The sequence below is a fragment of the Chaetodon auriga genome, chromosome 21 (assembly GCF_051107435.1).
Source record: "Chaetodon auriga isolate fChaAug3 chromosome 21, fChaAug3.hap1, whole genome shotgun sequence".
NCBI classification, from domain to species: Eukaryota; Metazoa; Chordata; class Actinopteri; order Chaetodontiformes; family Chaetodontidae; genus Chaetodon; species Chaetodon auriga.
The window spans coordinates 5,828,864-5,855,125 of record NC_135094.1 but is presented as its reverse complement, the minus strand read 5'-3'; the positions used below and the strand labels follow the sequence as shown (position 1 = coordinate 5,855,125).

The 26,262-nt window shown below is 43.6% G+C and overlaps 2 protein-coding genes across 2 annotated transcripts in view; both read left to right on the top strand.

Moving 5' to 3' along the window:
* The first annotated feature begins 1,185 nt into the window (after positions 1 to 1,185).
* On the top strand, positions 1,186 to 13,415 carry pxdc1b (PX domain containing 1b). Its single transcript, XM_076761262.1, has 5 exons — positions 1,186 to 1,921; positions 9,424 to 9,515; positions 9,683 to 9,800; positions 9,895 to 10,006; positions 10,424 to 13,415. The coding sequence occupies exons 1-5, from the start codon at positions 1,666 to 1,668 to the stop codon at positions 10,545 to 10,547; spliced, it is 702 nt and encodes a 233-aa protein (XP_076617377.1). The 5' UTR covers positions 1,186 to 1,665; the 3' UTR covers positions 10,548 to 13,415.
* Positions 13,416 to 14,436: 1,021 nt separating this feature from the next.
* Positions 14,437 to 26,262, top strand: part of tmx3b (thioredoxin related transmembrane protein 3b) — a 32,672-nt gene continuing 20,846 nt past the window's right edge. Inside the window, exons 1-9 of the mRNA XM_076761261.1 lie at positions 14,437 to 14,511; positions 14,751 to 14,808; positions 15,339 to 15,378; positions 16,468 to 16,591; positions 17,823 to 17,868; positions 20,260 to 20,340; positions 20,754 to 20,853; positions 21,092 to 21,169; positions 22,421 to 22,487. Of these exons, the coding sequence (XP_076617376.1) occupies positions 14,478 to 14,511; positions 14,751 to 14,808; positions 15,339 to 15,378; positions 16,468 to 16,591; positions 17,823 to 17,868; positions 20,260 to 20,340; positions 20,754 to 20,853; positions 21,092 to 21,169; positions 22,421 to 22,487 (628 nt within the window). The 5' untranslated portion in view covers positions 14,437 to 14,477. The remainder of the gene's footprint in view (positions 14,512 to 14,750; positions 14,809 to 15,338; positions 15,379 to 16,467; positions 16,592 to 17,822; positions 17,869 to 20,259; positions 20,341 to 20,753; positions 20,854 to 21,091; positions 21,170 to 22,420; positions 22,488 to 26,262) is intronic.

Genomic DNA, 26,262 nt, shown 5'->3' with positions numbered 1-26,262 from the left:
AATGTGCATTTTGGGGATATTGGGAAATGATCATGATCACTGACCACAAATCTGGTTTTCATATTCCCAGCAGTGATAATCCCAAGACGCAGCTCCACTGTAATGTACATGAAAAACACTTTCAGTAAGCAGTTTAAATATACAACTACTCAGATACTGTACAATCACACAGGAGATTATGGGGAAATAACATGACTGTGGTTGACAACGTGGAACTTCCAGAGAAGCTGGAGTCCCTCACTGAGTCTGTATCTTCACAGTAATTTCCTATATTTATCTATTTCCCTATTTTCTCCACTGGAGCAGCGACTGACCGGCTGTATTTGAAACTGTCACATGTCCTTTCCAAGACCTCTTTGGACAGTTTAAATGTGGCAGATTGAAACTTTATAGCATCCTGACTGGCTGCACTGCCCTGTGTGGAGTCCTTACACATGCAAGAGTACGTCTGAAGCACTCACGAAGGTGCGATTGCGAGCTCAAAAAGGCCTGAATGCAGACGTTCGCAGCAACCATCTGCTCTGTCCTATAAAATGTGACATTAATGCAAGACTAGTTTCTCTGATCTCAACAGTACAATGTCTGTGCAGATTTGTGTGCATGTCCAGTTAAGAGTGATTTACTGCTTGCTTTTTGCTGAACTGTATTGCTATCAATTGCTTTTACCAGAACAGTTTGCAGACAGTCCTTTTCCCACAGCGCAGTAGTTAATTACAGCTGAATTGTCATTACTTGACTTGGCTGGGACTTCCTGTAAAGCTCTTTTACCGGTCTCTGCCTCTCCACTCGGTGGAACATTAGTGTGCTGCTCAGCCGAGCAATGCAAATCTCCTTTTTTTGGCCAGTCTGACAAGAGACAAACAATTTGCTGCTGCGCATCTTTTTTGCTGGTATTTTGTGAAGACATGAGTTGTGTGTGTGGTCAGAAATGGTGAATCTTGCAAAGGCAAATGTTACAGCAGCTGGCAGGAGAACTGCAGGGCTTTAAGAGATTGCATTTCAGCAGCCTGTTGTCAGAGTTTTGTTCCTGTGGTTATTTGCAAACATCTCATTTCAAGATTAAGCGATTTAAGGAAAGACGTGGCGATGGCATCAAATCCAGGGAGAAAAAGAGGAAAATTAGCTGTTTGCCCTGATTTTAAGCAGATGGACAGTTTTGTCTTTGCAGCCCGGTGCATTCTTTGCATAATAATACCCTGTTGTGAAGGAAGGAGGAAGGAAGGAGGAGGAAGGAGAGGGGAGGAAGCTGTGCTGAAAGAAGAGCCGCCGCTGATCCAGACAGAGTGGAGTGAAATGTTGTGGATTTAGGAAACCAGCGGCGGGCTGGAGGAGGGCGCAGCGCGCTGAGACACTGTGCTTTGCAGAAGAGAAGAAGCTGTTGGTGGATCAATACTGCCACATCTATTTCTAGGGGGCGGTATCTGTGACTCTTAAGTCTGTGTCTATTTTTTCCTCAAATCATGCCACGTTTGAGATCACGCCTGATGGGCTGAGCGACCATCATCATCCTCCTCCTGTTTACGCACAGCTGCTGCTCAGAGGAGACGGAGCCGAAAAGTTGCCCAAGTTGTCTCGGATGATTTTTTTCCCCCCAAATTTGTGGGGCCTCGACTTCTTGCGCTGTCCGCCGACCCGCCCCAGCATGCTGGACTGACGTCTGGAGGAATGGCATCAGCGGTGTTTGAGGGGACGTCGCTGGTCAACATGTTTGTCCGGGACTGCTGGGTCAACGGGATCCGGAGGCTCATCATCAGCCAGCGGGGAGAGGAAGAGGAGTTTTTCGAGATAAGGACAGAGTGGTCGGACAGGAACATTTTATACTTGCATCGGAGTTATTCCGATCTGGGGCGGCTGTTTAAGAGACTGGTAGAGTCCTTTCCTGAGGACAGAAGAGACCTGTCCAAGTGTCCCCTGATAGAAGGTTGGTATGAAGGCAATGTGACAGGAAGTGATGAACGAGCATTTAATACAGTGTGTTAATAGAGTGTCACACATAATAGGGCCATTAATACAAATGTTAAAGGTTTAATTCTGATCAGGGGCGTAGCTACAAATTATGGGGTCCTGCGCTCAGGAGGCGGCTCGAGCCCCCCTTAACTTTATTATTGACAAGCCAGAACTGGCAAATATTTGGCTTGATAAAAGATTAAGAACTCAAGCATCGGAATAGTTGTAGAGAAAGTTTCTGTTGACACTTAAATGCAGCAACTAAATTACTACTGATTACATTTTCTGGACTTGTCATCCAGTTTTGGTTTTCCATCTTTGGCAGGGAAGTTTCCCCAGGGGAGGAAGACTCTGCTTCTGCAGGGAAAACCCTCACAAAATGATATTCCTGTTTACGTTCAGCCTCAGATAGCACAGCAACTGATTTGTGTGTTTGGGAAAGTTTGTTCTCTTCACTTTTTTGTGGATTAGTCACCAAAGCAGACATGTTAGAGAGACATTATAAAACTAAATGTGCACTTGAGGACAATGAGGGCATTTTTTCCCCAGTTTTGTGCCTTATAGGTGGTATTATTACAGTAAGCATCACTCCACTCTATACGTTCAGGGCAGTAAAAGAAAGGAAGGACGACAGTCAGCATAATCAATACTGGTTTATGGCTAATCTGAACTGAACTACCTCATTCCCTTTTGTTTGCACAGGTTAATATTTAACAAAGTCACATTAGCGGACACGTCACATAGCCTGTAGACCACAAGACCAGCATGCTGTCAGTGTTTCTACATGCTTGTCAATATTTGGGAGCTAAAAGGCCGAATGGTCTGTGAGGTTTGCTTTCACCTCTTTGGGGCCTAAAAGTGGGATTCCCTGTGGGAAAACGCCAAAAAGACCATCACTGACGATGTGGAAATTCTCTCTTGTAACAGTTTAGAAGGGGAGGACGTTTGGGCAGCTACTGTCCGCAGGAAGCAACTCCAGTTCTGCTTGATCAAAAACAATGGCAGATGCATTCCTCGTATCTATTGCTGTTTCTTTTGCAGAGAAAAGAGGTGTGAGGGGGCAGCTGTTGGTGCTGTCCCAGCATCAGGCTAAAATGTTGACTTTTAACACAAAATAACAGTTATTAGAAACAGTCTGAGCCATGCTTGGCTCTGCCAACTGGTTGTTCAGCAAAAACATCTCCAAATTGGGTGATTTAGAATTTTTTAGAGAAAGTGAAGGACTCAGTTTTAAGTTCAGTGCTACAGCCACAATTTCAAAAAAGTTAGGACACCAAAAGTAACATCCTTTCTACACTCATGTGCTCACAAAGCAGTGAACCTCACTCCACCCCTGCCTGTGAAGGACTGAGCCTTTCCAGGATGCCTCTTTCATGCCCAATCATGATACTCTCACCTGTCAGCAATGAGCCTGATTACCTGTGGAAGGTTCCGCACAGGTGTTTCTGGAGCGTGCCATTACTTTCCCAGTCTTTTGTTGCTCCTGTCCCAATTTATTTGAAGTGCGTTACTGCATCAGATTCAGGATAAGCAGATATTTGCAAAAATCAATGAAGCAGATGAGGTAAAACTTTCAATATATTGTCTTTGTACTGTTTTAAATTGAGGTGGGTTAGAGAGTTATCACGTTCTGTTTCAGTTATGTTTTACTCAGCAGTTCAAAAAGCTGAGAAGTTGGAGATACGTGTTTTTCTCAGGACTGCAACAATGTGATATGTATGACAAGACATTTTCTAGAAGTTTTTCTTATTGGTCGAAGTGGCTAATTTCCTTTTTTAAATTTTGTTTTACTTTGAGCAAGTGAAACACGAATGATGGTAAACCGTCCATGAAAAATGACTTAGTCGACAGGTTCGGAGGTTCAGATTCATGAGAAGGTGCTCTGGCCTCTTCTGCTACCACCCGGCGAAACCTGACGGCAGCGCTCTCAGCAGGGCTTTCTGGAGGCCAGTCTCTTCCCACATGTAGTCCAGACCTCTGGCCCTCAGGGTTTGGATCTTTGACACTGTGGTGCTGTGGCACTGCCAGCAGGTTTGGCAGAGCTCCCAGCTTGTTCTGTGGGTATGATCTCCCCACACAGTCTCCTTGGCACTTCCCTTTTGTCTCTACTCACTGAGCCTATACGAATGTTTTGGATCCATCCCGTTAGTGGCGACTGGAACGCTTTGCTTCCTGCCCGTCCACCAAAATAGCTGACGAGGTTGTTGACAGCTCGCTGCTTTGCCGCTGCCAGTGCAGTGTGCATTGCATTTTGGGAAGAGACATTTTGGATCTCATGACTCACTTTTCACTTCTTTTTTTACCGTGTGTCAGCGTTCACATTCTGATTATTAAAAGTCAAATGGAGCTGTGATATCAGCACTGAAGGAGACTTCAGTTTTCCCGGTGACTCGAGCTGGTTTGGCATTTGATGGATTGGACGCCGCAGAGTTAATAACATTCCGCTCACAGCCTTTCCTGATTTCCTACCTCTGTTCAATATTTCATTGGCATCCTTTCTAATTAGCACTCAGATTGAAAGTCTCCGTGAAAAAACGTGGCTCTGGCCTTTCTCAGTCCACTTTGCTCCACTTTCTGCTCATGTTTTCCTGTTTCTGTGCTGCGCCTAGGCAACAAGGAAGGCTCGCCGAGCTTTCAGTCTGATGTCATGATGAGAGAGAGAGGGAGAGGGTGACCGGGAGAGGAGTGGACTTGCCATATTTAGTCCCTCTGGTCTGCGAACGCCCTGTAACACTTACCTTACATGTGACCCCAGACTGAACACAGACAGGAAGTGATTGCTCACATTCCATGTGAGCCACATCCCACAGAGGCACGTCAAAACATGCCGCGTCTCAAATCCCTCCCTCCTTACAGTCATTCACACTCCCTGTGTAAGAAACCCACGATAAGGCTTCACTCATGGACAATTATGAATCATCCTTTCAGTTTGTTGTCACACAGCGATCAAAGGAGGAGCATTTAAAGATGATTTAAGTTTCAGTTTTTACTTCCATTTGGCAGTTGTTGACAGAATAATGGAAAACATACATTACATTTATAGACAAAGGGCGTTATCCCACTTCATGGTTATGGCCACTGAAAGTTCTTGGTTCTGATTGGCCAGTGGGTGTTCCTTAAATTGCCATAGTGCCATAATTAAAGGAGTACTTTTTGGGGAATATGTTTATGTGCTTTCTTGCCGAAAGTTAGTTGAGAAAATCGATACCATTCTCACGTCGGTCTGTCAGCTATGAAGCTCCAGCCTACAGCTGGTTAGCCTAGCTTAGCTTAAGCTTGGACAGTGGGTGTGTGTGGTACGAGGGTTGGACTCTTTAACAGCATAGCAACCAGGTGACAAATTGTGAGCAGTGCACATCCAAAAGGAGCCATTTGGCTGTTGTGTTTCCAAACCACAACTAGCAAATCCCACTCATTCTGCCTTTAATTAGTACGCTTAAGAGGTGCTGGAATACTGCTAAGCTAAGCTAATTTACTAACTTATTTAACAGACAGATATGAGAGTGGTATCGATTATCTTGCTCGCTCTGGCTAAGGGCAGCATGTATTTTAATTCGATTGCTCGTGACAATCTTTTGGATGCAGTCATGATAAAATAACACTGATTTTACTGTTCTAAAATGGAAACTTACATTAAATGTCATTACATTACATGCTTGAAGTGTACTAGGTAGTGATTTTCGGCATGCAGTCACACACAATACTGGTACTTGTACACAGCAGGTTCAAAATGTGTGTGTAACAGAGCCTGACCTTCTCATGGGCGTGGAGGATTTCTGAGGTTCGACGTCCTCTGCATGTTGACTGAGGCGTTCAGAAATAACATGTTGTCGAAACTGCACAGAGTTAGTGGTTAGATGGCCAAGTGTCGGCCTGCTGACATGTGCTTATCACATCCACGCAGAAGATAGCTGGTGCTTGCGACATCTGATCACTGTTAAGATAATGTGATTGAGGATGACTCGAACACAGTCGAGTTCCTGCTTCTGCTGTGTTATTTCAGCTAATAGATGAAGTGGCTTGTCAACATGGCATGCTGTCACAGAACTAACAGACGGGGAACTAGTGTGCAATTACAAAACTTATGAGACAGCAGAAACATAATGATTCCATATGGTATCTATGAAGTTACTGCTATTGTTAGAGTTCACTAACCTGTTGCACTAAGCAGAGAAATACTCACTTCAGCTCATCTTCCAAAATGGAGATACAAGTAACCAAAAGCACCTCTTGGCTACAGTAGTTTTGCAGCAGGATGGAGTGTTTAGAAGACAAGTAGATTTACTGGGGGCTGAATGAATAATGAGACAGAAGACTGAAGATGTTGAGCAATAACTTATAACACAAGGACCACTGCAGCCAGGAAGCACACGAAGGAAGCTCACTGTTTTACAGGAGCTTGGAGGATCTTTGAAGACATTTTTCAGAGGACAATCATTGATATGTGTTGAAGTCAGAAGGATGTCGCTGGTGATCCAGTGGTGCAGCAGTGCACACTGGAGGTTTGTGTCTTATCTGATGCTTTAAATGATGGAGGCGCTTAGGCTCCCCCAAATCACCCAAACCCCTTTTATTCATTGTTTTACCTTCATTATGCATTCCTCTGACTGCACAGCACCTGTAACTTACAACAGCTTGCTTATATGAAAGTCCTGCAACTGATTAACATCCTTTATATCCCTCTGATGGCAGCAGGTGTGTGTTGAATCTGCTGTCCCTAATTGGAGAGAGACACTTTTTTTTTAACACGATTAAACCTTGTGCAACCAGTTCCAAGCTGTTGCAAAAACAACCGCACATGCTGCTCTTTTTCACATCAAACAGGCCTGTTATATCTTAGTATTCTACACAGCCTGCTAATATAAGCAGTAAAAGTCATTGCATGGTTTGAAATATTGACGTATTGCATGTAAAACGCTTGACTTCATCCCTGATTTTGCTTTTATTTCACTTTATTGCACTACAACTAAAATGCAGCTATTGTAAATAAAGCCATGCTTTCTTATGCAGAACTTTCAATACGTCCAGAGATATTCATTAAAAAGTTTAAAAAGTCAACTGTTTATGGCGCCATATTTAGTTTCCCTTCAGTACTCTTCTGGGCTTTCCACTGCATGACCAATCTTTCAGTATGTTATGGTGGAGGAAACCGCTTTTTAAGGCTATTAGAGGACTTGTGATGATTGTCACCGGTTCCCTCTTCCTAATCCCGCCTTGTGACCGTGTGCACCCTGCGTGCATGGTATGCCTGCACCAAATAAATGATGCACACTTGTTTGCATATGATTCATAACATTAGTGCCCTACATAAAAGGATATAAGATTTACTAAACTGTTTACAAGGATAAACATCTTGCAAGACTGGGTGTGGTTTAACGTCTCTGCAGGCTTTGTTTCTGTTCAAGATACCAAATCTCTGGATCAACCATGAGAATCCCACATTTCAGAAAAAGCAAGCACACTAACAACATGGATTAAACTGATGTTTTCAAGCCTGCTGTCCACTTCTGGTATCTACAGGTTCAGTTCTGTTCAGCCTGCACTTTGTTTAATTGCCTTAATTTGAAGACACCGAAACAACAGTTTTTCCCATCATTGATCGGGCAGGATGGACCACACTTTGACACATTCACTGCTTATTAGGTCAGTTTTAATCACAATAAATAGTGGCTCTAAGCTCTTGAAATACATACAGAGTATAAAAAGATCTGCATTGTTTTTCACCTTAAACAGAAATACTTAAACGGCTTAAAGTCGTGACTCATAGCTTATGGAAAAACAACACAAGCGATCAGCATAAGCCTCAAGCATGTATGGTTTGTCTACAGGTCTTACAGGGACTTTGTAAGAACACGATCCTGAGGCAGCATGAGGTTGAGACTGGGTGGGAGTCTCACTTGGTTCCTAGTAATGATTAAATAGTCACTCCTCACATCCCTGTGGGTATGACGCCATCGCTGCCTGCCATTGCTTAAGGATGAGCTGTGACTGTGCATAGTGCGGCTTCAGGCTCAGTGCTTGTAACAGTAACTGCTGTGTGACTGGGTTTCGCCTGAACCACTTACATGTGCGGCTGCAGCGTTCATCATTATCCTCCTCACCACATCCCTTTGTCAGCATGGCAGTAAATGATGCTTTGCTGACTGCTCGCTTCACTTGGGCGGCGGTCTTGTATTGCTAAACCTGCTGATTTCACACTCCCACTGCCTCCTGAATTGCATTCCTAGTTTTATGCAGGGTGAACATGTTATCGCTTTGTGCCACTGGTATTACTTTCCTCTGTTATTACTGCTGGTGTACAAATGTTTGCAATCACGCTGTGTGTTCTTGTTCTAAACACAGCGATAAGTAGACTTTCTTGCTCCTCCTAGTTGAGGTAAATATCAGGGGGCATTGTTCATTAAAAGGTTAGTGCGTTAAACAGACTACTGGCTTTTCACTTTTTTAGGACGAGCGATACAGTCAGGCCTGTCTGGCTTTTTGTGTCCTGACCCTCTGGACAGATAACAGCCTGATGGCAGTAAAGGTCATCGCAGCTGCCCTTTTTTAACCACACCAACACAGAAATAGATCCACTGAACTTTTGACTGAGGGCCGGTTTCTTTGTACATGGGACTCTTTAGTTCATTGTTGATTGTTTATGTATTTTAGAATAGGCTGTAGTCGATGCTGTTGTGTTGCAGGGGCGGACTCAGATGGTCTGATGGACAGGGGTGGGTAGCCCTTAATTGGCAATCTTTCTGGCCTTACACCAAGTGACATACCCTCACCCAACAATGAAAGAGTAAGGGCCAAAAACTCTAGGGTGTGTATTTTCGGAGGAAGCGGGTTTTTGTTTTTTGGGATAATGGGCTGTCCAACAAATGGGCTATTAGTCCCATGAGATTCTCTTGGGGTTTTGGAATAATCGTCTGTCAGAACAATGGGCGATCCCACACCCTCAATGCAGTCATTTCCAAACAAACTGTGTTCTCCAACAAAGGTTTTACGAAGTGTTCCTGAGCTCATGCAGTAATATCCTTTATCCAATCATGTGTTCACAAAGTGGTGAACCTCACTCCATCCTCGCTTGTGAACGACTGAGCCTTTTCAGGATATTCCTTTCATACCCAATCATGATACTATCACCTGTTACCAATGAACCTGTTTACCTGTGGGATGTTCCAAACAGGTGTTTTTGGAGCATTCCACATCTTTCCCAGTCTTTAGTCGCTCCTGTCCCAATGCGTTTGAAACATTCAGCACATACTTACAGAAATCAATGAAGCTGAGGTCAAACATTAAATATATTGCCTTTGTGCTGTTTCAGTTGAGTATATGTCAAAAAGGATTAGCAAATTATTACACTGAAGGCTGTCAGCTTCACAAAGAGATAATTAATTGCAGAGTGCACAGGTGTATCTGATAAACTGTAAACTTTACATTTTGGAAGATATTTTAGAGCTGATTTCAGATGTTCATGTTTGTTTGTTTCAGGCCTTGTAAAAATCAAAGACGCAAACGACATCGAGGAGAAACTGAACGAGGTGGAAAGACTACTGAAGAATGCCATCAACATGCCCTGCAAGGTCGGACCTTCAGCTGTTACCCTTCAAATAATAGCCTCTATCAGTACTTAAAGCATGTTTACTCCACATTTGAAGATTTAATGTCCCCTTTGGTTTTGGGGGTAAAAGGTAGATGTTTGGAAACTTGCAGCTATGCAGGCTAAATGATGAAAAACCTGACTCCACAGTATTCCAGGTCAGAGGTCATGTTGACTTTCTTTGAGCGCTCTCCGTTGGACCAGGTGCTGAGGAACGACAAAGTCCACAGAATCCAGCCGTGCTTCCAGAGTCCAATCAAAATATCAGGTATTTAGCGTTGGTTTCTAGCACAAACATGGCGCCACTGTTATGTCATGGTGACCTGACAGCTGATTCAATATTGCACTCTGTACCTTTTTAGAAATCATGCGGTCCAATGGATTCTGTCTGGCCAATACAGAAACCATCGTATTTGATCACAACCTCCCTGAAGAAAAAGAGAGACCCTCATCCACCGACTCTGTGGAACATACGTGAGTATTAAGTCCATAAACTAAGATTAGACTTGGTTTATGTTTACTTCCTTACTTGTGCTCTTGAGTGTACAGTAGTTTTGTTGAAGTACTTGAATGTGAACCAACCCCAGGACCCCCCACCCCCACAGGAAGTGTGTCTGTGCACCTCTTCCTTCCCTGGGTGTGTTTAGGAAGCAAAAGAGGAACACATTCCTCTCACTACTTCACACAAAACAAGACTTTTCATCACTCTTAAGCAGCTGAAAGGTTTCTCTGCAGTCCTCTGACCTTGCACTGGCAAATAAAGTCTCTATGGGCTGATGTAGACAATAAGCACAGGGCCTCAAATCAAATGCATCACAGTTTTGATTCCGAAATTAGGTTCCACAGGTTCATCCTGTCCTTGGGGTAATGTGCCTTTCATTTTATTGCCAGATATGAGGATGGAACAGAGTTTTTGCCAATGGAAGCAGACGTGTGTGACGAGGATACAGAGGCGTATGTCACCAACCTTTCCTACTACCATCTGGTCCCATTTGAAACTGACATCCTGGAATGAGGAGCAGATGCCCATTGATGGACATATTGCGGTACCACTGAGGACTAAATGGAACCGAGCTATGCAACGCTGCACGTAGCTGCTCCGAGTAAATGCTGCTGCTGCTTACTCTAGAAACCTCCACTTTGTTTTTGCCACTTAAAGCGACGTCACCGGTGTGCCTCATTCAGAGCCTTACATGACGGGATCGTCTTAATGCTGACTGGCTTTCAGGTGCTGCAACACAACCTGTGACAGCAACAGTGGAGGTCGGCCAGAAAGATGCAAACATGTGGAATGGATAAAGATAAGAAGTTAAATAGCATCAGACACATTGATGTCTGAGGTGTGGAGTGTTACTGCAACCAGATTTGCAGATGAACTTACAGTATTGGACCATTCACTGTTACTTCAAAACCTCTTTTTCTATCTCAGTTGTTTTTTCTTTCACATTTTCTCTCCAGTGGACCTCCATGATGCCATCGGCTTGGTTTGCAAGGAGATATGTGATCTGCAAGGATTGTTGTTTTCTCTTTTAGTCTGCTCCCTGCAGTGTTATCCACAGTGTTACCGCTCTGGTGTTTTATTCCTGTGAGAACACAGGAAGCCAACATGAAGGTCTGTGTATGATATTTGTTTATGGTGCAGCTTCCACCAGCATTTCGGAACAGTTTTGTTTGTAAAATACCAGCTCAAAACTCATTGGGTAATTCCTGTTTTGTTGCTGGGATATGCCGTTGGTTCTTTGGCATGAGAGTACTCCAAGATCCGAGTGAAACTAGACTGCATGGGTCGTACAAGTGTATGACTTTCTGCCACCATTAAAGATAAAAGAATAGAAATCATAGAGGCAGATTTGGGCCAATGTCTTCCTGATGTAACATGAAAAAAAAAAATGATGATGCAACCCTGATTCAAAAGATGAAAACAGTACAAATGCAATATATTTAATGTTTGACCTCTTCAGCTTAATTGATTTTTGTAAATATCTGCTTATTCTGAATTTGATGCAGCAATATGTTTCGAACAAAGTGGAAAGCTCCAAAAACACCTGTTTGGAACACTCCACAGGTAATCAGGTTCATTGGTAACAGGTGAGAGTACCATGACAGGGTGTGAATGGGGCATCCTGGAAAGGCTCAGTCGTTCACAAGCGAGGAACACTTCATAAACCACAGTTCGTTTGTGAATGACTGCATTCTGTTTTACACAGAACACACACCAACTTTTTTTAGAACCAGGGTTGTAAATCAAGCAAGAATAATCAAGCTATTCCTCTAACAGACTCCATGCTAACATGCATTAGCATAAGCATTAGATCCACTTTTTATGGGTAAGTACACAGTTTCACTTGCTTCTTGGGCAACTGTCAAATTAAAGAATCTATAAGAAATGTGTGTCATCATCATTTTGTTACCACACTCTCTGTCCAAAGTGAAAATGCTGCCTTTTTGGATGTTGGTGAGATTTTTTTTTTTTTGTCTGAATAATAACCTAATATGTGTTAGTAGTGAAGCTTGTAATGTTGCTTATTTTATATGCATAAAGAAATCATTTGATCTATCAGAGCAGAGCAGAGTGCCATTATGTGGATCACTGAATCATCTCGCCGCTCTGTGATGAGAGATAAAACAGGGCAAAGAAAGCTTTGTTTTATGGGTCAATTGAGGACATATCTGACCCGTTCTGTAAGATGACGTGAGCGGGTTCAGTCAGACAGATGACTGCAGTCTTACTGAATGTGGGAGTCTGCAGCTCGGCCTGCAACGAGGGAACAAGTCCTGTCTTTATCCAAAGAAGACAAACAACCTTGCTGTGCTCAAACTTTCTATAGGGAAAGTTGAGTGAAACAGGCAAACAGTTGATTAAAATTCATGCCTTTTGTATGTTTTATGGAGGTGGCTTTCACTTCTCGTAACGCCTTTTATCAAAGTGTGGAGCTCAGTGCGGCTTTGTGTGCGCTTTGAATGCAAGAGAAAAGCAAAGAAAATGTATGTTTGTGTAGGGTTAACTGCGAAGAAGTCCATCCGTGCTCGTTGTTTTGACAGTTTTGTTAATGTCATTGGGGGCTAACAGCGTCCAGTTTTCTGCCCCTCCAAATACAGAAGCATTCAACCCACACAAACTTGGCACACGAGGCTTCGACGGGACGGTCCTCCGCATGAGTCTGTTTAGTAACACAGTCATGATCACCATTCATCCCATGAGAAAGTGCAGCTCTTTCTCAGGGTGCGAAACTATTTCTTTTTCTCTTTTCACCCAAGAATGTGGTCTGGAATTGACGGATATTCTTTGGACAGGGAGTTAAAAACAGCTCACGTAATGGTAAAGATTCATAACCTTCAATACAAAGAAACTGGAACTTCTGATTTAAATGTTCATGCAAAGGTCAGATTATCTCTCATTCAAAGAACTGCTTCATATTTATCAAAGCCTGTGTGAGATCTATGTTAATAAAACCTCCGTCTACCTTAAGACCCTCGCAGGCTGGGGCAATACATTATGAAAAGTTAGGACTAAAATGGTACTCTGCTCATTTAGTGCAGTGACAGTTTTGAAACATATCAATATGCCAGCCAGGAGGTGTGAGGATTCAGAGGACAGCAGAAGCTTTTATTTATTTTAGAGAACGTCATCCACTCTGTGAAGCTAACCACTCTCTGCCTTGTGATTTCATTTTTTTGTGCTCGTGTGTGATGTGAGATTTTTTTTTTTTTTTAATGTGTAAATGCATCAAAAGGTTTGAATGAAGATAAACTGTAACCTTTGAAAATGAAGTTTATGTGGTAACACGCTCGATAACTTTCATGCTGACAGTATTAGATACAAATTATTATTCTTCAAGCTTCTCAGAGTAAATATGTTTCCAATAAAAGAAAAGTTCATGTCATGTTTTTTTGTGGAAATCATGATGGAAAGTTGTGGAACATCACTAAGTACATTTTCTCAAGTAATACATTTGAGTTTATCCTTCTTTTCTACATTTTAGAGGGAAATATTGTACTTCGTGTACTTGTATCTGACAGCGTAGTCACTGGCTGCTTTGCAGATTAATCTTTTACATACTGAACATATCAAAATATTCTGCTCACATGCTGCGTTTTCCTACATGTGGGATCAGAAAGTGTACTTTAAGTCCAGGAGTACCAGTTCACAGTCACACGCTGCCAGTTCAGATTGTAATTAGTCATACCCATCCAGTCCAGTGAAAACCACATATCTCCAAATTTGGTGATTTTGAATTAGATTTTTTTTCTGACAAACTGAAGGATTTCGTGTTTCTTTGTGGATTGAGGAAATTCTCCTCTACTCCATAAGCTACTAATAAATTGTTCTGATAATACTTACATACCTTTTAGTATTTTCACAGTGTGGCATTAGTACTTTTAGTTAAGTGAAGGATCTGAATACTTCCTCCATCACTGATAATGAGTACTTTTAATACCTGCATAGTACACGTGGCTGATAATACTTTTGAATGCAAAAACACTGTACTTTTAATCTTGTGTTTTTTAAACTGGAGTGTAGTTGCAGGTCTGTCTTATCGTGGAGCGCCACCTGGTGGTGTCTATCTGCAGCCAACACCAGTACCCCGTTATTCTAATTTAATAGTCAAATACAACTTAATGCTAAATAAATACACATTATTACGTATGAAAAATGCAAAATACACCTTTCAACTGCCGTGTTAATCAGATATTTTTTAAAGTCGTCAATTTAGTACTGGAGTTTAAAAAATTAATGATATTATTAGGAAAGTCAAAATATAGGAATATATAATGTAAGAGTTTTTGCACCTGTTCGAAGTTGTATTTATGTATTCAAATATTAATATTCAAAATAAATAACCGTTGAGGTCTGACGCCTCCGGCGGGCTGCGTGACCCCGCGCATGCGCAGACGCTCCACATTTAGCGGCTGTATTTCCTGCTTGCTGTTTCCACTCGAAGCGATGGCAGAAGTGAAAGCTTCCCTGCTTTGTGGAGGTACGTTCACTCTTTACCTCACGTCCATTTAACACTAGAACAAACACGTAATGGCGGCACCCCTTAAAATTACCCGTAAAGCTGCTGCGGTTGAAACCGCGAAGCAAACTGGTGCTGAGTTAGCTGGGAGGACAGCTTTAGCCGGGGATGCTCCAGTCATGAGGCTTCAGCCTGGAGGACAGAGAAGCTCCTGCTCACATTCAGATAACATGTGCTTTATTTCTGTTTTAATGTCCCAGTTGTGGCGGCTTTCCTCAGTTCGGCGGTGCTCGCATTTGTTGAAGACCTCGATGACACGTAAGTGATGCGCTGCTCAATGCTGGGCTTCAATATTATGCAATGCAACTTCCGAGTGTAGCAGCAGACTTGATGTGGATGCGATTCAAAGTTGAATTCAGTGCTTCCCTCTTCCTGTCAGAGGAAAACGTGTAATCAGTCTAGTTTGTTTTTTTTCTAACTTGTGCACATTTAGTTTGATGCAATTTTGCCAGATTTTTAGGGTTCATCACATTTTCAAAGGACCACAGGCTTGTAATCAAGAAGAGGGTTATTTAAAGCAGGAAAAGATGAGTCAGCCTTTATTTCAGTCACAGAAAGCTTTTTATGTAGAGGCCTTTGTTGGGAAGTCTGGCGACATCTTGTCTGTTGTTTATTTGAGTTTTTAGGATCTTCTACTTTGTCTCTTATTCTGCAACCTAACACTAATAACTCACTTCTGTCATATGCACATACCTTTACTAGTCAATGTTTTAGTGTCTCTTGAATAAACTTTGTCTAATGGTGGCTGAAATATAAAAACTTCATTCATTCATTCTGATTTTTGACAGATTCAAAGACACCAGAGTGAACGATATCTGGCTGGTTGATGTGAGTCTGACATGCACACACACACACACACACACACACACACGCACACACGCACAGAGACCAGTCTGGGTCCTTTCAGCTGTGCTTTGCTTCATATCCTGCCCTCCACTGTCCGGATCATCCCTTGCGGAAGTGGCAGCGGTCCGGGTGGGATACAGGAGGGCGGGGGCCGGAGGGGGTGTGCAGACTGTCCTCTGTGTTTGTGATTAGTGGATGAGAAGTCATGCATACCGGGCAAAGCCAGGGGGCTCGACGGGGTTTATATCACAGTTTGTGTCTGGGAGTATAAAAGCAGATCGAGCTGGAGCAGCCAAAGCTGCTGAGTGAGTCCTCATGGTGGGAAGTTTCAAGACCGTGCCAGCTCTCACTTCACACAGTTGAAAGTGGAACAAAATTGGCCAGATCCTACGGTGGCCCTGAAGGTCAAAGCACAACAGTGTTTTAGAAAAGATGACATTTGAGAACACACAGTTCAGATTACAGAGAAAGGTAAAGGCAACAAAAATGATTTCAGCCTTAAACTAAAGTTGAGATTTGTGCACCTGCTCTGCACCAAAGGACAGACGGACACATTTAGCAACTAGCTGATGAACACACTGGAGAATTTAGGGCCAGATTTTCCCTCAAGAGTTGGTGGAGAGCAAAGCGGAGCTAAAAGAGAGTCAGCATTGGACTGAGGTTTGTCAGGTGGTGAGAAACACGACTCCAAATGAATCACAATGTTTCTCCATAACTGCTGGATTTGTTAATAAGCAAATGTTTGCTAACGGCTTGTTTCTGCTGCCCCTAAGTGGCCAAAAAAGCAGCTGCTGCAGCTTTAGATGTGTCTTAAATAGAGCGTTAGACAAATATGTTGTGTGCACGAAGAGGCAACACGATAATTTAAATCCTTTTCAGTTGAAGCACGCAACATCAGACAACACGACCACCACGTATTTCATTTGATGGGAGTGTTTTTAAAAGTCCTGCTGTCAGATCAGGTGAAACTAAGTATTTGAAATGTTTCGTATTCATAGTTATTCACCATGTAAATAATGTCAGATTTTGCACGATTGACAATATGCTGCACATGATTCTGGTCATTCTCAGTTCTACGCTCCGTGGTGCGGCTACTGTAAAAAGCTAGAGCCGGTATGGCACGAGGTGGGAGTCGAGCTGAAGACCTCTGGGTCGCCGGTTCGTGTGGGAAAGATGGATGCCACTGCTTACTCTGGTGAGTAGACGATGAAGCCTTTAATGTCCTCCCTTGGAGCCTGTTTGTCCCCCAGGTGATGGTTTCATGTGCTGGAGACGGAGATTCAACCTAATTGACTGTGTTGTTCAACAACATGATGATGGTGTGTGTGTGTGTGTGTGTGGTCTGTGTGTGAAAGGTTTTCTATTAAAAGCACCATAAACAATGTTAGAGATGGATTATGGAGCTCTTAACTGTACAGTTCATCAGTTGTTCTGACCTGTTATTGTTATCCATTGAATGTAATATGAACTATCCATAAAATTAGTCACTTACATTGCAGCTGATATTAAACTGGATCTGTTAAAAAAAAAAAAAAAAAAAAAAAAAAAGATCCCATCCTGTCTTTGCGCTGGTGTTTTTAATGTGTTCTCATTGTCCTCAGATCAGTGTGAGCTGGCAGCAAATCAGCCCCAGACTCCCTTAAAAAACCTCAGAGTTTTGTGAGTTGTTGACTGAGGGGAAACTTTAGAAACTTTGTGAAACGCTGTCCATTAAAACTCTTAATTATTTGTCCCTTCCTGTAAATTCAGCAAATGCAAAACATGAAGTTATTCCCTATTTTCCTGGAATAAGATACATTGTGTGAGTTTGTCCCGGCCTGTTGAAGTACCGGCATGTAGGCCACTCTGTGATTAGATCAATTATACGCTTGTTAACAGCAGATCAGCTGCACAGATGAGTGCAACACACGCCGTCACACACGCAGTTATTTCTTTCTGTAAACCTTTCATTTTCCCGACCCATCATGCTTTCATTTTTCATGCAGATCTGTTGAATAATGCAGCTTTCGGCTCTTTCGTGACCAAAAATAGACTTTTAATCAGTAATTAGAGGCGTCTCTTTCGTTCGCTTTCTAAATTTAAACAGCAGATCTCATTTTAATATCAGGTGTAAATGAGTTTCAGTCCGGGGTCAGCCTGGGAAACACTGGAGGGTAGCTTAGCTTATCTTAGCCTGGCTACTAGCCTGGTTCTGTCTGATGGTAGCGTGAGAGCGATAGCAGTCTTCTCATCTATTAGCAAGAAAGTGCATATGTAGAAATCTCAAAATGTCAAACTATTCCTTTGTGCTGATGTTAGACTTTCTCTGATATGAAGAAGATATTTGAGCCCCGTCAGAAGGTGACAACAGGATGCTCTAAACCTCTGAAGAGAACGATGGTTGTACATGTTTTGACTGAGTTGCTGTGTTTGTTTCTGTATTGCAGGAATGGCATCGGAGTTCGGTGTTCGTGGTTACCCCACAATAAAACTGTAAGTGACGCTCGACGCTTCGCACGGCAGGTTTCTCTCAGCCTGCCTCGTCTTAACTTGTGAACATGATATTGGTGTTTCCTTTGATTCAGATCTTCTTGTAACTTGTCAGCGCAGCTTTGAATGGGAAAGAAATCCATAAGAGTTTCAAAGGTTTATTGAATTTACAGACCTGCAGGGTCAGGACACAGTTTGATCATTTGTCCGATGAAGCTTCTAACATTCAGTGAGGCGCTGATTCAACTGCGTTTGCTGTCATCCGTGATCGTCGTCTTGCAGTAGATGGTCTTCTGTAGCCATGACGTTGCCCCTGCTGCCTTCACTCGTCTGTCCCACGTGTCTTTACTGAAGTTTGTGTTATTATCAGGATCCTCTTACTCCGCTGTTGTCTTTTTCCCTTGAGTTCTGTTCTTTTGAGATGCTCTATGATGGCTTATTCAGGAGGGACTGAGGTGTTGTTGCTGCTTCCTGAAGTGACAAACTCTGTTCGCACCTTTTCATCTTAAATTTTATTAGGTTCGGCACTCCTACATGCTCTTAATTATTCGTTTTTTGGGTGATAAACTGTGCTTTTACATGTGCTTTTCTCTTATATTTTTTCTCAGATGTGTCCCAAATCGCTTAAATTTATCTTGTGATCTGTTGATCAACAAAGCAAGTTTGATTTCTACTTGTGAGCTACTTCAACTTTTATCTCATTTCCCACGTCTCATTTTTTTCTTGAAGTGCAAGTAACATTCTTTCATACAGAATGAATGAATTGAGGTCGACGCCAGCTGCTCCACAGCAGAGCTCATGTTGACTTGAGAGAAATGATCGTCTTACAGTTTCCTCCATAAATCTGAAGCGGAATCATTTATCTGCGCGCTGCTGTAATGGTCTCCACATTTAGTTTCATCAAGCTCATTTGGGAAGCTGCCACAGGATCGCTGCAGGGTTCATAACATTACACCAGGAAAGTGATGAAACACCCATCGAAGAACACGAGATACCTCCCTGAGAGACAGAAGGAGGCTTGATTTAGACTTCTGTTTCCCCCTGAGTTCATTAAGCTCTGTGGACTGATGCAACCTTCGTAATCCTTAATGCATTCTGCTTGTTGTAGGAGCTCGGCGGCGGCGGTTTGCCCGGCTGGAGCTCCGTGAGCGACAGCCTCGTGTTTTGTTTTTCTCGTTGGAGGTGCGTTGATTCGGGTGAAGTTGACCTTTGTGGCGAAGCTTTTCCTGGTGGATTTGCTGTTTCATCAGAGTCTTGTAAGAGTCAGGTTGCGGTTGCAGTGCTCAGATGTGCAGCACGGACTTCAGCGCAGTTAAAGGCCGCGCTTGTCTTTGGCTCGTTTGAAGTAAGGCTGCAACTAATGAACATTTTCCTTATCAATCAATCTGATCATTTTTCTTCTTCAGCTGTTCATTGATTGTTCAATCTAAGAGACATAAAAATGCCTATAACATGTATTGAGAGCCCTTCAAATGTCCAAACCAAAGATATTCTGTTTACAATGATACACTCAGTGGGCAGTTTATTAGGTACACTTGCTTTTTAATGCGAATATCTTTTCAGCCAATCAGGTGGCAGCAACAGAAAGGCAGGCAGACTTGGTCAGGAGGTTCAGCTGTTGTTCAGACCGAACGTCAGAATGAGGAATGAGGAGTTCAGACTGTGAAATGACAGACACTGCTGATCTTCCTGTTTGAGTTTTTCACGCTTAGCGGTCTGTGGAGTCTACAGAGAAATGTCTGAACATGCAGTGAGTGGCAGTCTGTGGCTGAAAAGGCCTTGTTTATAAGAGAAAGTCAGAGGAGAATAGCCAGACCGCTTCAAGCTGACAGGAAGGCGACAGTAGCTCAAATAAACACACCTCGCAACATCAGTGCCACGATGAGGAGCATCTCTGAACACACAACGTGTCAGACCTTGAAGTGGACGGGCTGCAGCAGCCACAGCGGGTTCCCCTCCTGTCAGCGAGAACAGGAAACTGAGGCTGCAGCCGACACAAGCCCGCCAAAGCCCGACAGCTGAAGACTGGGAAAACATCACCCGGTCTGACGGATCGTATTTTCTGCTGCTACATGCAGATGATCGTCAGAATTTGGAGTAAACAACGTGAAAATGTGGATCCATCCTGGCTTGTGTCAACATTTCAAGCTTGTGGTGATGTAATGTTGCAGGGAATCAGGCTTTGTTTAACCCTCTGAGCCCAGAGCAGTTTCTGCTTTGTGCTCCTGAGTGTGACCATGTGCATCCCTTTAGACTCTGCCCGTCCTCTAAAGGCTGCCTCCTGCAGGACAGTGAGCTGTGTCGCCAAGCTCAAATCATCTCATGCTGCTTCCATCAATCTTTTTCCAATTTAAACACCCACCTTTCGCTCTGGTTTCTGTCTCTCCTTCTCAGGTTAAAGGCTGATCTTGCCTATAATTACAAGGGGCCGAGGACAAAAGACGACATCGTAGAGTTCGCCAACAGGGTGGCAGGGTAAGTCACAGCCTTCAGGCACTTCAAAAAGAAATGACGGGAAACCGATCAATAAATAGAACACATGCTGTGTTAATGAGAGCCGTCCAAGCGAGCTTATCAATGCAGGCCATATTTGTTCCATAGCTCAATGGATTCCTCCTCTGACGCTCCAGTTTAAGCCACTGTATCAACTGAGCCTGACAGATTTCACCTCCTTGAGGGAAATCAAGCTAGATCCGTGACAGAGGAGTTGATCAAAAGCTTGGCTCTCGCATGAATCCACGGCTGCATGCTTGTTGCATCTCCACTAGGTGGTGCCACCAGCTCAGAAATCAAGAACCGAACTGTTGGAGTCAGTTATTACATTTGTGTGCTGAGCAGTATTTCACTCGTTTAAATGAGCTCATCTCTGTTGGTTTAATCCCCTCCAGACCGGCGGTCCGGGCGCTTCCCAGCAAGCAGATGTTTGAGCACATGTTGAAACGACACGATGTGCTTTTTGTGTACGTCGGCGGGGAGTCTCCCCTCAAAGTAAGCAGCGTTTATATCAAGAGACAGGACTGAGGAGTGCTGTTTTACTCCCAGGCCTCTTCACAATGCTTAAACTGTGTGTTGACTGATTGACAGAAGCTCTGCTCTGATGCTGTCACAACATTGCGCAGGTTGTGTGTGACACCTTTCAGTAAATCAGCCTTCACAGCTTTTTAACACTGACTTACAGAAGGCCATCATTAAATATGAATGCTGAAAAATCTCTTTGCTGTTGCAGGAGAAGTACAACGACGTGGCCTCTGAGCTCATCGTCTACACTTACTTCTTCTCGGCCTCAGAGGAAGTCTTTCCAGAGGTAACTCTTTGAATATGCATCCTTTTGAATTTCAAGGTACAAGGTTCATTTATTTATCATTCGAGTTGTGTAACGAAATGCTAGCTGCTGTCCCTTCATGCTACGCATAAAACAAATGATACGAATCGATGAACAGACAAATAAGTCATAGAAATAAAGTGTTACTTCTGGAGGAAAGACTGAAGAAAGAAGCTGCTCTGTAGTGTGGTGGAGCAGCAGTGGATACTTCTGTATGGCTTGCCAGACGGCAGCAGGGTGAACAGGCTGTACCGGGGTGTTTATTGTCTTGTAGTGTCCTTTGGGCTCTGTGCAGACATCTCACCTCAATGATATCACGGATGCTCAGTAGACTGGTACCGGCGATGATCTGGGTGGTTTTAATCACCCGCTGCAGAGCCCTCCTGTCTTCAGCCGTGTGCACAGACATGCCTGTTTGTAACGTTTCCAGTCGGGATGCTTTTTATTGCTCCTCACGAAAGTTAACAAGAACTTGGCACAAGAATTTTTCAGCTTCTCAGGAAAAAGCAGCATCTTTCATTATTTGTTATTGATATTGATTCTGTCCTTGCTACAACCCCGTTTCCAAAAAAATTGGGACGCTGTAATAAAACAGAACGCGATAATTTGCTCAACCTTTCTGACATAAACTCAATTGAAAACAGCACAAAGACAATATATTTAATGTTTCACATCATCAACTACATTGATTCTTGTAAATAAATGCTTATTCTGAATTTGATGCAGCGACACGTTTCAAACTGGGAAAGTAGTGGAACGCTCCAAAAACACCTGTTTGGAACATTCCACAGGTAAACAGGTGAGAGTATCATGATTGGGTATGAAAGGGGGAACCTGGAAAGGCTCAGTGGTTCACGAGCGAGGATGGAGCGAGGTTCACCACTTTGTGAACACATGATGGGATAAACTCAGGAACACTTCAGCTGCTGTCGGTAAACACAGTTCATTTGCAAATGATTGCATTCTGCTAATTTACATTTTATACAGCACCCCACCTTTTTGGGAATCAGGGTTGTGGTTTTCTAGGTTGAAGTAAAGTAAATAATGACATTCTTTCAGCATAATCTTGCCATAACTCCTGTACAGATACCAGGCTGTCTTTGCAGTATGCAGGAAGGTTGCAGCTGCTGCTGACACTCCTCTGCCTCATTCTGCAGGAGCACATACATTCATGGAGTAATAATGATTTATGGAAATTGGTTTTAAATGAATTCTCTTTTGTCTTTTCAACAGTCAGTAACTTTTCCCGAGCTTCCTGCCGTCGTAGTCTTCAAAGACGGAGGCTACTTTACCTATGATGGTGAGTTTTGTCTTAGCCTGTGTTCATCCGCTGTTGTTTTGGCGCTGTTTTGTTCAATTAGTCATAAAAAGCCATAAAAGATTAATTAAGGGGCCGGCTGGGTGCCGTTTGTGTGCTCCTCCTCATCGCTTCCTCTTTCCTTTGCTGTAGTCCTTGTTTTCTCTTGCTGTGTTCCTCCAGTTTTCCCATCCCTGCTGCTGCTCTTTCATCTTCCTCACCACACTGAGTTATGGTGTGCTTGGCCCGTCGTAAAGCACCCAGGGCTCTGCCCACTATTGTGTGTGCGGTGAGGCCAGAGATGTTGTGGTGGTTTGTCTTTGGGCGGACATGCATAGCAGGCCGGGGTGGATGGGTGTGAGAGCACACAGTTCGGGCCAAAGTGCAGAGCCGGTAGCGTACATGCAGGCATTTAAAGCCAAGAGTTGAATCTCTGAAGCGGCTGTCAGGTCTCTGCAACAACAATCATATTTGACAGAAAAGCTTCAGAGGAGCTTTTTTTTCCCCTTGTCCTGCAATTTGAAGCTTCTCACCGCAATAACGTGAGCTGACCACGTTCCTCCATGATGTTCTGTATTTTGCTGCTGCTGTGGGCCTCAGCTGGGAGGCGGAAGTGGAAGGGCAGAGCATCAAGGCACAACGTCAAGACGAACGGGCCCCAGTAGTGGCTGTTGGGCAGGTGGGGCGCGCGGTTCAGCGCCCGGAGAACGAAGTGCATCCCCGCCACGGCCTGCGAGGTCACGTGCGTCTGCTCCACCTGCCCGTTGCGGAAGGGGGGCTTCCTGCGCCAGAATCCCAGCAGGAGAGGCTCGCCGCAGTGGACGCTGATGACAAAAACTCCACACTCTGCAGAGTCCTCCTGGACCTTGATTCGGAGGATGTGGTGAATGTCTCGCATTGCCATGGTGACGGCGTAATAAGCTTGTCAAGGACTGAGAAGGTGAGCAGCATGGCAAAACTGTTCCCAGACACTCGCTTTGTGTCCTTCCTCACATGGCAGATTTCTCCTTTCCCTTTCAAGCCTCAAATTGCAGAGGGGAAAAAAAGGCTCTGATTATCGGGTATTGAGGGTGAAAATGGATGAAAGCTAATCGGAGTGTAGCTCATTAAGCACTCACCTTCAGTGACAGCAAAAAATACATTTCTCCACTTGTGCCGGCTCCCTGTTTGCCACCTGTGGGCCTCAGCATCTGGTTTCCCTCCAGCTGTGCGGTGCTGTATTTCTCAGAGGACTGGTCTGACTGAAAATCCGCTGGCTGGATGTTGGTTATTGGATGTTGGATAAATAAGGCTGAAGCACCTTATGTGACACTCGCTTTGCATGATGTTCTGTCAGAAACTTTTATCAAAGCTTATTTGGCTGGACTTCTGAGACACATTTGCATTGGCGATCGGTGACGCTGTTTTATGGCCGACTGTGACGTTTATTCAAGTGTGTGCATGCATAACGCACATTTCTATTAGCCGTTTTGTTTTTATCTACCAGCTGCAGCAGCTCCCAGAATATACAAGCAACCTTCAACTCGCCCCCCTGGTATTTATCTTTATATGTATTTTATGAAGATGCAGATTCAGAAAGCACTTATTAGAAATTCTGTGCACGTCCAAGTCTGACTTGTCTTTAAAGAAAAGATGCCACTGAGCAAAGCCACACTATCCCAAATTGGCCTCTTGCTTGGTGCAAAATGATATTAGACGTATTGTTGTTGAGCTTTGATTGGTTTAGTGCACATCACAAACAGCGGCGTCCCCTTTGAAGAGCGCTGTTAAAATATAGTACAGCACAGAGGCTCATACATATTTAATAACCCAAATCCTCAGTTTCATACAGCCGTACAGGTCTGCACTGTTATTGTGCTTCAAGAGCTGAATGGTTTTGATCATTGTGTGTGTGCAGTGAAACCTGGACGTCTGCGCTGTAAGAAGACAGAAAAATGTTTCATGTCCATGTTTTTTAGTCGACACAGTGCGGCTGCAACTAGCCGTTATTTTCAGCATCAGTTAATCAGCAGATTGTTCTCAGAATTACTCGTCATCCTCACAGTTTCCCAGAGTCCAATGTGACGTCTTCAAATTGATTGTTTTGTCCGGGCAGCGGTCCAAAAGCCAAAGACTCTTCATTTGCTATAAAATACGAGAAAGAAAAGCAGCATTTATTTTGTTTGAAAAATGACTGAAACGATTCATCAATTATCAAACAAACTAGTGTTTTTTTTCTTTTCAGTGGACTAATCAATGGGCACAGCTCTCCGACACCGTATGCTGATTGCAGATGCTTGTAACGTGCTTTCAAACATGTTTTTGAGTGTTAATACTCATTAGCTGTTGATCAGTTGGTGGTGTATGGGTCGGCCTTGTATGGAAAGGTATGCCAGCTGTCAGGCAGCAGTGTTTTGCCTGTGTTTTCTCGGAGCGCTTGAGTGGCTGATTAACAGTCCATGAATGCGATGACAGTTAAAAAAAGTGATAACACACTGGTGACACTTTATGGCACTTTATTTTATGAGTTATTTGAATTGGCAAAGACGATGAGGTCAGTGTGGACGACATGCCGATGAAAAGTGTAATAACTGGTCTTTCCCACACATGTAATATTCCCACTGTGTCATTATCCGGCTATGTTGTTGTTGTTGTTGTTGTTGTTGGGAGTTTTTAATTTAAGAGTTATGCCAGACATGTGGATGGGGTAACTCAAGCGGTCCACCACTATTGAAAGGATTTCCATGGAACTTTGTGCAGATATTCATGGTCCCCAGTGGATGAACTGTGGTTACTGTGATGAATTGCCCCATCATGAGGTTAAAATTTTAATTTGTCCACTATTTTACATTCCCATCAACCTCAGCTGTACTCTGTGTTCAGTGAATGTTAACATGCTAACAGGCTAAGCTAAGATGGTGAACATGATCCATCCAGTGGTTGATAAAACATTTTGCTAAACACTACAAATGTCAAGAGGCAGAGGAAAAATCAGGTGCATCCTGTGGGGATCATGACTGTTTGTACGAGATCTTATGGTCTTTGTGGGGCGGCTGTGGCTAAGGAGGTAGGGCGGTCGTCCACCAATCAGGAGGTTGGTGGTTCGATCCCTGGCCTCGGCAGTCCACATGCTGAAGTATCCTTGGGCATGATACTGAACCCTAAAAATGCCCCCGATGCTGCGCCATCGATGTGTGTATTCATATGTACGTCACTTTAGATAAAAGTGTCTGCAAATGACTGATTGTAATTATGGCAAACCATCCAGTAGTTGTTGAGATGTGTCTTGTCAGCCTGATTTCTTCCATATCAAGCAGCTGATTCTGTAACCAAGTGACACACACTCCCACCCCTCACTGTGGCGTTTTCGTCTGCTTCTTGGCCACTAGCCAAAATATTTTCATCGTTATTCATTCAGGTTTTCTTTTTCGACACAGTAAGAAGGTGTGACACGTTGTCCTGTCATATCACCGAGCTTCCTCTGGCTGTTAAATACATCGATCTGTGCCGCCCTCTGTGCCACACCCGCTTTGAATTTATCTTTGATGATGTTACCTGCGTCCTCACCCTCTCCGCCGCGCTCCGTTTTTCTTTCTACGCCATCTGCATTGCCTTGGAGGTCCTCTGTGCCATTAACCTTCGTCGCTGAGATGTGTCAGAGCTGCCTCCTCCCTCAGCTCAAAACTCTGACACTGGATCATCCTCCCTCCACCCACTGTCTGCTCGTATCCCCCCTCCTGCCCCTCATCTTTCTCTCTCGTCTCCCGCTGTGTGAACTCTGGGCTGACAGGCTCCTGTA